Source organism: Rousettus aegyptiacus, unplaced genomic scaffold (genome assembly GCF_014176215.1).
Source record: "Rousettus aegyptiacus isolate mRouAeg1 unplaced genomic scaffold, mRouAeg1.p scaffold_m13_p_6, whole genome shotgun sequence".
Taxonomy (NCBI): domain Eukaryota; kingdom Metazoa; phylum Chordata; class Mammalia; order Chiroptera; family Pteropodidae; genus Rousettus; species Rousettus aegyptiacus.
In genome coordinates, this window is record NW_023416309.1 from 97,451,702 (window position 1) to 97,465,773 (window position 14,072).

A 14,072-nucleotide genomic window follows, 5' to 3' on the forward strand; every position below is an offset into this window, starting at 1 on the left:
ACGTAGTAAACGATGCTGAAAAATATAAGGGGAAAGGGTGCTTGGAAAAGAGATGATCTGGAAGTTTAATAACTCTCCAGAGACACTGAAGTAATTCCTCATGGCTATCTGCAGGTTTACAGCAATAGCTTTGAGGGTACATTCTTACTTCTCCCAAACTTCTTTTCTCTGTTCGTGCTGCATTTTTTCATAAGGCATACTGTGGAGGGGATCTGGAGTCAGAAAAATCGAACAATAAGCTTTTCCTTAGGAAAAGTTTTCCTACGCCTGTGGCCCTTACTGAATTTTCAAGTTTCCCTGATGTTGAAATAGAAAGCATGATGTTCAGATGACAGGACCCTTTCCACCTGACCAAAACTTACCATGTTCTGGGTTCTCAAAGTCCTGGTACATTTCATCAGCTGGCATAGGTTGCAGATTGGCATAAAAAACTATATTTCATTCCAAGTTTGACGGACCTGAAGTTTTCCTGAGAAAGGAACAAAGAGCTCCTGCCTGACCATATACAAGCCAGTGCTACACGCTCTGGGGCCTTTATGCTCTCTCTCCACTCTGTTCTCAGCCCAGACAGGGATCACCTGGGCCAGGTCCATGTGGACCTGCACATGGGTACACTCTTTGAGTAGAGAAACAGCATTTCCAGGATTTTAAAGTACTGGTGAGTAGGTTCTTTTAAACTTACATATTTTTTTTCAGGTGAAGAAGTGCCTTAATAGCCTCAACTATTGGGCAATTCAAATCAACAGTCACTAATCAATCAATCGGGGTTTTATGGTCAATTTGTTCAAGCACTATATGTATACATTAAAAAATCTATCTGTTAGAGAGGATGACCCCTAAATGTTTCTATTATTAGTTTTATTTGAACGAGTGACCTGGGAATCTGAATATTATGCACTATATCTGGGAAGTGTATATACTTATTTGTGTGGGGTATAGCCAGGAAAGTGAGTCTTACTTTAAAAAGTATATTCCTTATATTGTAATTTGGAAAGAGAATAAAGGGAAGGGGAATTAAAAAATAAGTAATTTGAACTTTTAAAAGGGCATAATAAAATAGGATTTAAAATAAATGTAACATGCTCAATACTAGCAGGTCACACACATTTCTAGGGCACTTTCATGTGACTGCTCGTGAAGAAATACATCACACTTAAATCTTACACATGCTGGTTGAACCAGTACTTGAAACATAAAACAAGCCTTTTAACAGCCTGGGTCATACAGAAGGTGATCTAATGTGGACTGCATATTAATGTTCTAAAAGACAAAAAAAAAAAAAGTCATCCTATTAAAAAAATCACAAAAGGTTTCTAACCTCAGGGTTCAGAACTTGTTTCACTCATCCTACATGATTCTTTTTGTGAGGAAGGGGAAGCTGCTTCTTTAACTCAAGAGTCATGGGCACTGACCCTGCCTTCAGCTCTGGTGGACCAGGTTAGACAGAGACACTGAACTCCCTACGTCCTCTCAATGTTCTCTTTCTGCTGCCTAATTTCTTCATCTGGTTACATTTGTCTTTCATTCATGAGAAGTCTGAAGCACAACAGAGACATGGTTGACAGATTCTGAAAAGGTTGTCTTTTGAGGCTACAGTATTAGATATACCATCAACACTGACATACAGTTGACCAGCTGGTTACAGAATCATTTTGTATCCCTGACAGACTGAAATTGGGAGGGAGAAACTGACTGGCAAGATGGAGCAGGCCCTTGCAGCATTCCTGCTAAAACAAAACCACCTCACAGACACAAATCAAGGATGCCACTAACCACATCTAGATTTCAGTGAACATATATATCTGAGCTTTGGGCGGTGGGGGCTTTCAGGCTCAATTCTGGATATGTCATTCCACTCTTTATTAATAATGCATTTCTCTCTCTCCTTATTAAGTTAGTGGAGTTTTGACGGTAGGGAAAATGCACGGGACATACTGGGCATATCATGCGTAATATCACATATCACAAGATACAACAGAAACCAAAAGGCAAAGTTTACTTTCCTCAAAATAGTTTTAGCTATATTTCTTCTCATAACTTTTCTTGGTTTTGTAAGTTTCCCTTCAGATTGGCAAAGATTCAGGCAGGGCCCCCTAATGGTGAAATTTAGAATTAAAAAAATATTTATTGATAATGTCTCTTTTAAAAATGTTTGGTAACCCCAACTAATCATCCAAAATGCAAACTGTAAACACAATAACAGCAAAAGAGTAACAATTGAGTGTGAGTAAGCAGACTATGAACAGGTGACAGACTGAGCAAAAATGCGGGGAGGGAGCAACGGAGAACAAAAGACAGGTGCACAAGTGTGCTACAGAGAGTGACAATTTGAGTGAATAAGTAATCATATTTGCACCACAGCGATTTCAACAAAACTATTTAAGAAACCTCTGAGCCAAACACTAATAAAGGAGGCAGAATGAACGAGCCTTCTTTGTGAGCATGCTCAGCATGTTGGCATGGGAACGAGGAAGCACAGAAGCTCTGTAGTCATCTTACAATGGATGGCTACCATTTATAGAATGCAAAGAAATTTTCTTTCTGGTCCCTGGATACAACACATATTGTTTTTCTATGCTTTCCTTGACCCTGGAGAACTGCAGTTGCTTTTCTAAAATCGCCAAAGAAACCCCTTAACAAAATAAAAGAAACCATAGTAGCAGTAACACTGGGTTTGCTTGGAAGGCCCCCTTCCCTCTACCTTGTCTATGATTTTCTTCCGGGCACATCCAACAGGAATGGTTAAGTTTTACCAATCCACTTGATAAAGCCAGCACGAACTTCAGTCCTGTGGTCACAGAGCTAGAGTGGGTGGGGGTGAGGGTGGGTACGTGTATGTATGTGTGGCTCTGGGGATCTGGATGCTGCCCTCACTTTGTAACTCTTGCCCAGAACACTGGGGTTGCTTCCACTGGAGACTCCACGGTAACTCTAGAAGTGTCATTAAATACTCAGTTCGCCAAGGTTGAACACCTCCAATGTCATAGGATGATGCAGCATCTGCAGAAGCGCTGTCTGCTGCCCCCTACTGATGGGGGTGGAGTCACAGGTGCGAAGTAGGCGTGGACTTTAATATTGGGTAAATGGGTCTGAAACAAGACAGAAACATTACTGAGAGAGGGCTAAAACAGAAAGAGCAACATTGCTTTTCAGAGAAAACACTGAGGGGCTAAGTGGCCATTAAAGCAGGGCAGAGGCTGAGCACTGGCAGCCAGGATGCTGAGGCCTGGGTTCCATTCTGTACCATCTCACTTTACTCTAAATGACCAAATTAGCTCACATAATTTTGGTACCTGCTTCCATAATAAAACTGGGGAAAAACTTCATTCCAATCTCTTAACCTGTCCCAAAGGGGATTCCTAATTTGATTCTCATGGTTGGATGAAACTGTATAAGCTCAAAATAATAATTTTTCCAAGTCATTGGTGGACAATGTTTCTTTTGATATTTAAAAACCTTATTCTGCCTCTAGTTTTTACTATTAAATAGTTTCTGAATTCCTACTGTGTCGTGGCACTGTGCTAGTTATATAAGAGCGGTACAAAGATGGTCAAGATGGAGAGCCTCCTCTTAGGAAACTTATAGTCTAGACATGTACATAAACAGCTAAATTAAAGTGGAAAAGTGTGAAGTGACATGAAGAACAGATAAAGATTCTTGAAGAGATGGAAGAGATTCCTTACAGCCAGGAATCCTAGTAGAAGTAGGCCACAGAAGAGACTCTGGTTGATCTGTGTCTCTCTTTAGGTGCAGAAGAAATATGGCTGCAAGGACATTCCAATGCAGTTATGCTCTGAGTCCTCTAGGTCTCATGGGAGAGGAGGAACTGAGGCCAACTGAAAATAAAGATGAGGTTTGGTGCTCCTTTAAGTGCTCAGATGCCATATGGCCAACATGGATTTTTCAGAGGGTGGTTGTAAGGGCCTAACTAAGCACAGTGCCTTTCCCACAGCAGGTATGATGCAGATGTTCCAATAAATGTCTGTTGAGCTGAATAGTTTAACATAGATTCAGCCAGCCTTTTATAACTTGTATTCTAGTCATTTGGCTATGCACGGGTCTCTCTATTATGGAGGGTGGGGTGAAAAGAAAAGGGAAAAACTACTTGATCCATTTGTCATCTTAAAAAATAAGGACCCCCTTGATGTGAAAGGAAATACAAATTAAATTCTTAAATCCTATTTAACTAAATATGTTCTTTATGTTATTCCTTTCTTTCCTCTAGAACTAAAATCTGGCATATGCTTTTGGCTCTGGGCATGTTATGAAGCTCTGGACATTACTGGAGAAACTGCCGGGGAGGAGACCTACTTTTCTTTCTTTTGGTGGATATTTTCCTACTAAATTTCCACCTGGAACAAGAGGTTAAAGACTATCTACCTTTAGTTTTGCTCTCCATTTTTTTTTTCCTCTTTGCTAAATGTCCAAGTAAATATAGAAATCACAGGACTCTAAATCTTAAAAAAAAAAAAAAAAAAAAGGAAAGAAGGAAGGAAGGAGAAAAGAGTGTAGAGAACACGAGCCAGAGAGTGGTGTGGCCCTCTTTACCCTGAGTCTCTTGATTCCAGCCCGTGTGATTTGTTGGCAGTCATAGAGTTCTATCCGCTCAAGGCTGTGACAACTCTTCAAGTGCTCCAGGGAAGCATCTGTGATTAGTGGGCAGTTGTCCAGTTCAATCACCTCCAGCTGGTCATGAGCGCAGGCCCCATTCCCCAAGTGACGAATTCCATCATCTGTGATCAGCTCACAGTGAGACAGACTCTGCAACCAAATAGAACAAGGAGACTGAAACATCTCATGGCATTCTTCTAGCCAGAGGCCTGTGTACTACCAGAAAGGAGACTTTTCTGGTTTGATTTTGATGTACATGGAATCATTACTAGATCCATGTGGTAAAATGAAGAAAGCAAACTAGTATCTTGGGTTCTGCTTTTGACAATCAATGACTGACATTTCTGTGTGATTCTGAATATACCTTGTGAATCCATATAATTACTACGAAATAGTTCATAAACAAAATAAGATTACCCCCCAACACGTAAATTAACACTTTTCTTCTTTATAGGGACAGTGGGGCTTAAGCTTTTCATGTATAAAAACTTCTGGAATTTGTACTAAATACTGAATACTTGGTACAGGGGCATACCCAGTTAATGAATTAAAGTTGATTCTTACGGTTGTCCTATGTGGTTATCTCTGTACATAAATCTTTTCACTTTATCAATTTTCCTTAAATCCCTGGTTCCTACATGGGAAACTCAGAAGTCGTGACCCAATTTTGGAAAGTAATGTGTCACCCAACATACCAAAAATGAACCTAGATACAGAATAGTCAAGCAGAATGCTTTCTCACAGTGTTACTGGAAGCAGTAGCAGAGAACTCCCCTAGTAAAGCCTTGATTGGGTCTGTTTTACGGGAACATTTAATCCCAAGGTGAAACTGTATTTTGGGCCATCTTGTCTCCCAAACCTCTGGAAATTTAAGCAACGCTCAGGTTGAGGTGTAATTCATGTGGAAGATAGAATTCATACTTTCCATGTCAGTTTTCAGTCTCCAGGCATTGATACAAAAAAATATTTAACTTTCCAGTTCCTATCTGTTTCTCCCTACACACATGTCCTCCCTTGGTCCTCTGTAAGTTGGCAATTTGGAGAACTGCGCTTTCCCAAAATGGTAGCCAGGCACCATGAGGAAAGTAAGAGCTGAATTTTTATTAAATCCAATAAACACAAAACTTTCAGAGTCAAACTCACCAATACTTGAAGTCGAGGACAGTGTATAGAAAGTTGGATTAATGTGCTATCTGTTATCTGAAAGAAATACAAAAGTTATTTTACGTATAATTCCAAAAAAATTCATGGGCCATACCTCATTCTTGATTACCTTATATTCTAGACTGATATCCTAATATCAATGATCAAATAACAGAACCTTGAGGTTGAAATCCCATTGGCTACCTGAACCTATCCTTGAGAACCTATCCAATCTAGGCTTGAACGCATCTAGTCATCTCTAGTCTTCACCTTTAAACAAGTCTATGGAAGACTGTTCTGTTTTTGAAATGAATAAAAATATGTCTCCTCATAGTGTCTGCCCACTGGACTTTGTTCTACCTCCTTAGACCCATCATAGAAAAGGATCAGAAGAAGACTGTTCCATGAAAAAAATTCATGTAGGAACACCCTCAAATTTTTAGATATTTGGCCTGTATTTTATAAGTCATGCCACAACTCAGGACCGATAACTTGGGTATCAGTTATCTTCCTGAGGGTGGCAGGAAGAGGCTGATGGAATGTGGGTTATTACGAACATTCAGAAAAGAGGAACCCCTGAAGAAAGAACACTCTTTTATAGTATCTTAGGACAAAAAGTAAATCAGTATTTCCTCCAAATTCTTCTCAACTCTGGGGTTATTCCTATATGTTATTTTAATATACAATAGCTTCACAGGGGCTAAAAAAGGGCAAGGGAGTAGGTAGTGGGGGCAGGCACGTTTGTGTATATCACTCGGAAGGACTAACAATGGAAAGAACACTACACTCAATCACGTGCAAGAGATAAATGATATGAACAAGTTTCAGTTAAGAAGAATAGCTGTTAAGTAGTGTTCAGATCAGATAACAATTTAGGAAAAATTGACCTCAATAGTTACCCAAATATCTTCTTTACTTTTACTATTATAAAAATTCATTGCTCTATCTTCTTTTTAGGAGTCCTTCAAAGCTTCTCCTCAATCAACCTATAATCTCTAAGTTCTTAAGATTGGTAACAAAAGAAATTATTGATAAGGAGATATCTGGTTAGTTTGCCTGCCTGAAGGGAAAGGTTCCGTGAGTTGGGTTTCCAGGGCTAAGGATGTCAGGGGTCCAGCAACCAGTTAAGCTACAAAATAAAAGTTCAGCACTATATACCAGTGTGACGGTGCTTTAATTATTTACTAGTGTCCTGTAAGTCTAAGTAAATAGCTTAACATCTTTATGGCCTAAACATCTGGATCTTCTTTCCTTCCAATGGCAACCTTATCGGTGGCATGTGTTTTCCTAGTTTCTTAACACATATACCAAGAGCACTTCTGTCTGGTATGCCTGGAGGACACCTCAATAAACGGAGAGTCAGCAGTGCTGCCAGACACACTACACTACACTATACCAGGGAAAGGAAGGGAATGTTCTCATGTGTGAACTAAGTAAGTTTCTATTGTACTGTATTCCTGAGTAAAAATCCACAATCTTACCTGAACACACTCTTCCAAGTCCATCTTTTCAAGCTCATGGCAATTCTATACAAAATACAAAACCAAACATTACAATATAAACATTTTAAAATGTGGGAAAAATTTAAGGCCAGAGAACTAAGCAGTAGTATTAAATATGATGAACTCTTAAAAGAGTTTCAGAGTTGCTGTCATTCTAATGTCACTTTGTCTTATTCTATTAATCACACATTTTAAAAGGCCTCAATGACAGTGAAATTTCTCAATTATGTCATGTTTAAAGTATCTAACATCTTATAAGGCTAAGGGACAGTATAATTTTAAATACTATTATTATATAGTGATTTATAAACCACTCCAAGTGTTTCTTCCACAAAATACTAGGAAGTTCCTGCTTACTGTGGAAAATAAAGTCTCAGCAGGAGCATCGTGCTATCCGTTGCATGTCTGCATTTCTAGAGCAGTTTGTATGGTACAGGCCTGTGGCTGTGGCATGAGAATGGTCAGGAACAGAGAAGTTCCCCCACATCTCGCATCCTCAATTCTCCTGTCATTCCACATTTTCCTCCTTGGTCACTCTTCTGAAATAAAAATCCTAAACAAAACCTAAAGAACCTGAAGAAAATGCTTACCCTGGCCAGAGTGGTAAAGCCTACATCTGTTAGTTGTGAACATCTTGCCACTTCTAATATTCTGTTAAAAAACAAAGTGAAAGTCAAATCCTTGGTCTCTGAAAACTGTGTTTATTAAAACATCAAGAATTTAAGAAAACCTCCTATTCCCTAAGGACTACATAATAAAGAGTGACATTAATAGCTAAGCAAGTCTGTATACAGATCTTGCTATTCATTTTCATGGAGTCATCATAAGTGGTCCTGTAAATACCACATTTCAGGCTGATGCAATCAGAAGAATATAACAGAAGCTTGTAGTTAATGCCAAAATGCATGAGAAACGCATTTAAAAGGCTTCTTGATGGCATACTGCTTACCCCCAGAGGGCAGCCTGCTCCTAGAAAACAAAGGAAATGGAGATAAATACTCTGTTTCAGTTAATCTGTTGCTAAAGTAAATTATTCTTTCCTTATTTTAGGTGTAGGTTCACTCAGATTTAAATAGCTTTTAAAAATGCTATAAAGGGACTAGTTAATTACAGGCCTATCCCAAATATGAAATTCCATATTTATGAAAAAAAATACCCTTAAGCTTCCTGCCTCCTCCCATAGCCTTCCAGGGAGGCCCAGTGGTGAGGGGAGCTGAACTGTGGCAGCCACTCTTCTATCTAGAACTGCTAAACACCAACCTAAATACCGACCACAGGACCCGGGAATCAAAAGTAGCTCTTTTCTGTGAAAAGTTTGGTGGCATCTGCATGATGGTATCAAAGAATATTTATATGTGTGCTTACAAATTACTTACAGAAGTTGGAAAAAAAGTAATGCTAAAGTGGAAGAAATTATTATCAACTGACAATTAGAAATGAATGCAGCATCTAATAGAAAAGCATGATCTGATTGAAGCCACCTTGGGTATCACATTTGAGAGCCTTACTGCTCTAGCAGTAAGATAAACTATGAAGGGGGTGGAGCTGAACACCTTTCTCTTTAAAACAAAAAAAGAACGGGTATAATATTTTCAGAGGAATTTGGCTACCTCCTTTGCTCCTAAATAGAACTCTACTCGAGGATTCTGATATTACTAATTTAACCAAAAGTCTATGATCTACTAAGGGATTTTGATACTGTAGGCAAATTTTCTTTCGCCAATTAAGGCCTATGTTCAGATGATTACAAAAAAGTTTTAATAAAGTTTTACTGTTTTAAATGATTATTATATGTAAGATGAATGGTTTCATGGGTTCTGGAGCCAGATTGCCTAGGTTTGAATCCTGCATTTACTAGCTATGAGACTGTGAACAGGTTACTTGACCTCTCTGTGCTTTGGTCTTCTTATCTATAATATGGAGGGTAATAACAATGTTTATGTAGTGTTATGATGATTAAATTAGCATCTGTGAATCACTTTGAACAATGGCTAACACATCTAACATGTAAGTACAAAACAAGTTTTAAGAAATAAAACAGGCATATGGGGATCAAAATAGTGTGTTGTGTGCTCTTATAGAATACAGGTTTGAGACTATATGCATGCTAACATAGCATTCTTAATAAATATTCAGCCAATCCTATATTTAGGCAGGGAGGAACCATAGAGAAATAAGGCTTGCTTTAAAAGACCATCGATCAGCACAAAGGAGGGTCCCCTGTATGGCTGTTTCCCGCCCCCCCTTAATGACTCTTTGCTGTGTACTTGGCGTCATTATTTTAAGTGACTATAGGATGGTTCTTGAAAAACTTTCTTTAGAAAAGAATTACAGATGCTCCCTTGACTTGTGATGGATGGGGTTATGTTCTGATAAATCCATCGTAAATTGAAAATATCGCTAAATTGAAATGCTTTTAATCACGTAATCTACCAAACATCATAGCTTAGCTGAGCCTACCTAAAACATACTCAGAACACTTACATTAATCTACAGGTGGGCAAAATTATTTAACACAAGTCTATTTTATAATAAAATGTTGACTATATCATGTAATTTATTATGCATATTGTTTTTATACCATGGTAAAGTCAAAGAATCATAAGTTAAACCACTGTAAGCCAGGGACCATTTGTATATGAAAGTATGAATAAAAGAAAATGCCTTCATTTCTTTTCTCAAGTAATAAATTAAAATGATTTTTTTTCCAGTATAGATAGTAAGAAGTAGCAAATGGGGGCTATTACCCCTGACTTAGGCCAATTATATGTAACCAAAACAAGTACAAAGTACAAAACAAGTAGGTGGGCATCGAAAAGGGTAGTGGCCTTGTAGTGTCTACCTTAAAATTTAAAGACTCTATAGAATAAATATGGGTGAAGGAAGTCTCTGCCCCTCTCCCAAAATTTTGAGCTAAATAAGAAATGTTTACCTAAGCCGTGGGCAGTTCTGACCTAGAGCATTCAGGATGGCATCTGTGATGTTGGAGCAGCCGGAGGCACAGAGGGACTGTAACTTATGGCACCCTCTGCATATAGTAATGAGACCTTCATCTGTGATTTGCTAAAAAAAAAATAAAAACAAAAAAAAACAAGAGCAAAAACAAAACAAAACAAAAAAACCCATAGATATTAGTAACTTAGCAGAAGAAAACGAAGGAAAAATGTTACTTCTGTGAAAATAAGTACCAAAAAGAAACATAAGCAGATTTAATATTAATCAGGTAGCAGACCTAAAAGAAAATGAACACACTTTGTTTCTTCCTTCCAGATCCTTTTAATTTAATTTGCAAGAGAATCTGTGCTCATTTTTGGGGTAAAGGAAAGAAGCTATCTATAATGGGTTTCTTTTAACTTAATGGAATTGGGAATAGCACTGCATCATGGTGCAGGTTCAATTAAATGATTTTAAAACCTAGAAAACAGATAAAGGCAATATTTTAATAGTATAAACATATTTATAAGTTCAAAATTGATATTAAACAACTGAAAAAAAATGAAACAACCTGTGGATGATGGTTGCAATCTCATACCAATCACAGATCTATTTATTCCTATATTTTTGTATTCTAATAAACAATTTTCTAATTTATGGAAATAAATAGTTGTGTCCAACTCAAATATAATTTTGTATGTTTTAAATTACTATAAGATAAAAAACAACAAAGATGTTACATTAAAAAAATATAAACACCTTAACATGCTGAATTCATTCAGATTTGATCAGCACCTTCAAGTTGTCCTGCTAGATTAACTAATTTTGTGTTAGCTTCAGAAAAGCATCTCTTTCACCTCTGTCTAATCAAACAGAGTCCTTAGGTTGCAAAGACAACTGAAAAAAAGTCAAACTTTAAATGTTCACTGCTTAAATCATTATGTTCTCAATACTATAGTGGAAAAAAATATAGATTAAAAAATGGATGCTAAGGCATATACAAGATTTGTCACGAGGATAAATTAGTGAGGTATATACACGTGTGGAAGAACCTAAAAAAGTGCCAAGCAAGTGTGATGTATCATTATTACTAAATAATAATTGAAATGTAAAGTGGGAAGCAGCAATTGATAAATATGCATGTTGAGCAGGCCAATGGAATTTATGTCATACAATATTCAGGAAGTATTTGTAGGGCTGTCTTTTCCTTTTTAATGGTTTAGAGTCTATAAGGGATTTCTGAGAAAGATAAGTCATATTACTTTATATTTTAAAACAGTCAAATTTACTAAACTTTATGTTTTCAAATTAGTCAAGAAAAAGAGAACAGATCAAGAATGTACCTCAGTCACTTCAACAGTTTTGGGAAAGAACACAAAGACTCATGAATGTTAAGAATCATTTCATCACATTGTATGGAAGGAATGATGGAGGACTGACTTGTGGCCTAATATCCGGGTGAAAGGAAATAGTAAACATGATAGAACTGGTTCTTTATGCTTTACCAACTGTAATTTCTGCTTGTTAGAAGAGTAAAGGAAATGAAACTAAAATGGTAAATGGCCAGTAGGGTATGTATATATTTATATGTATGTGTGGGTCTGTATGTAACACATATATATACGTATATACACAGAATGTGTATGTAGTTGTATATAAATAAAATCTAAAGATGTTCAAGAACAGATTTTTCCTATCACTGTAAGATAATGGCTTCATGTTTATAATAGTTGTAAGCTCTTTCTCTCAAGCCAAATATTTCAGTCTCATAAACGAAATTAGGCAAATTCTAGTAGTTAGCAACTGTGGCAACCAGAATTAAAAGAAGTGGTCAGAATTTTTTAAAAATGTCATTCCTTTAACTCAGTCTCCAGAAAACCCTAAGTAGATCACTATCAGCAAGCACCATCCCTTGAGGGCTGGAAGGGCCAGTTGGTTAAATTGCACATAAGGTGGCCCTTTAAGTATCACCTTTAAACTAAACTACTATGCTCTCAAGTTTCAGGTGATTAAATAAGAGGAGGAGGGTATAAAAAGCAGAAGGCTTATTTAGTAAAAACAAGAAAAACCCTGACCACCTTTTTTTATTGTTAAGGCTCTCACTCCAAAGCAACACACATATGCAATTTATAAAGCAAGAAAGAAAAGCTAGAGGTGTATTGTTAATGTTCTAGGATCCTGAACAGTTTCAGTAAATTCTCAAAGTAAAATTCAGGGGTTTGGGATAGACATAAAAACTCTGATAGTTTAAACAAATCAAATGTAAACTACAAATATTACTTAAAAATAATTTAAAGGACATATCTGCTCATCACCTGTTTGGATCAGTGGTTCTCAATAGTTATGACCCACTAATAGATTTTAATTGATGTGACTGCAATTAATTTACCAAAAATATTTTAAATACTTAAGTTTGTGAATAATTTAATTCTAAAACGTAGAGTTTTCTTATGTAGAAAAGAAAGAGGTGGAGTTATAGTTAGCCTACTTGTAATTCTGAATAAGCTACCCCCTTATCTATGTCAAAGCCCCTGGGAATGGGTATTGTCAAGCTTGTAAAGAAATCATCTGTGTCTACTGTGTCCCCAGGGTTGAAGTGAAAAAACCACTGGTCTTGATGACTGAAATTCTTACAGTAATAATATGGAAATAAATTACTAATGCAGAAGAGGTGGGGAGGAATTGCTTACTAAGCAAGTCTGCAAGTTCAAAGTCACCAGTTCAGGACAGTGTGCACCTATGTACTTGAGAGCTTCATCTTCTAGCTAGAAAGATTAAAAAAGAGAAAAAAAAAGATTACTGACATTGTTTCATTGACATTGAGCTTTAAGAGAGTACACATTCATCAATACAGTCTAAATATAGATAACCATGTTTCAAAGGAACAATGAAACAGAACAATGAACTATAATCACATAAAGGTGTAATTCATACAATCAGTACGTTTTATTTTTTCAGTTCTTAGCACATCCAGTTCTTATCACCAAATCATGGAAAAGATAAAATAAACAGTGCCTAATGTTTACGGATTTTTCTTCTGATAAATATGCCTCACAGTATTTTGCTAAGCATTTATGAAGCTAAAATAATTTTCGCATTTCTACACTCCCTATATTTTTGGGAGCGGGAGCTGAGAAAGGAATCCACAGTGTATCTGCTGCTATAAGATCAGTGCCATGAGTACAGTGCTGAGAACAGATGGCAAGTAATTGATTACAATGATGCATTCCAATCAATATTTTTCAGGATTCCATAAATAACCAGAAGCTCAAGCTGTTGTTCTTAAGGCAGTCATACTTTCAAAGCTCTGTTTCAAACAATGGAAAATCTCCCATCATAGTGAAAGAATGAGGGCATTTTTAATAGAATCCATGGCATGGTTTTAGTAACCATTAAAAAAGTAAGCCAATAAGAGCCTAGCCCTACTTTGTTAGTAGTCACTTCTAAACCCACTCTTGCTCATTTCCTTCCAGATGCTACCATGCCAATTTCATGTTTTTTTCACTGTAAAACGGTAATATTTTTAATGACAAAATATGTTGGATTTATAACGTGCATCAACATTATAAAATGTAGGTTGTTATATACTTGGCACATTTAAGAAAAGCTTCTGGTGGTTTAAAAACTAGTGAAAATTGCCAAGACTGCCTTCCTTACCTATCCAGTTCAGGGTCTGAGGCAGTAACAACATGGCAAGTTTTCTTTTCAGATTAAATGGCACGAAACCCTTCTTGTCTATGTTGCATACAATGATTTTATCTCCCCAGCTGGCTTCCCCTTAAAAATTTATCTTTGGTTAGATGTTAATTCTTCTTATTTTTTTCCTACTCTAAGGAAAACACTTTAATTTTTGGTAAGCATGTGTCTTTGGTCAATAATACA

At 36.9% G+C, this 14,072-nt stretch overlaps 1 protein-coding gene across 3 annotated transcripts in view; it reads right to left on the reverse strand.

The window, feature by feature from the left end:
* Nucleotides 1–1,558: 1,558 nt before the first annotated feature.
* FBXL20 (F-box and leucine rich repeat protein 20) overlaps nt 1,559–14,072 on the reverse strand; it is a 72,598-nt gene continuing 60,084 nt past the window's right edge. For all 3 annotated transcript variants that reach the window (XM_016164633.2, XM_016164635.2, XM_016164634.2), the window contains exons 9-15: nt 12,881–12,955; nt 10,189–10,319; nt 7,847–7,907; nt 7,236–7,280; nt 5,755–5,811; nt 4,549–4,761; nt 1,559–3,089 (exon numbers count right to left, since the gene is read on the reverse strand). In XM_016164633.2, coding sequence (XP_016020119.1) covers nt 2,982–3,089; nt 4,549–4,761; nt 5,755–5,811; nt 7,236–7,280; nt 7,847–7,907; nt 10,189–10,319; nt 12,881–12,955 — 690 coding nt within the window. In that variant the 3' untranslated portion in view covers nt 1,559–2,981. The remainder of the gene's footprint in view (nt 3,090–4,548; nt 4,762–5,754; nt 5,812–7,235; nt 7,281–7,846; nt 7,908–10,188; nt 10,320–12,880; nt 12,956–14,072) is intronic.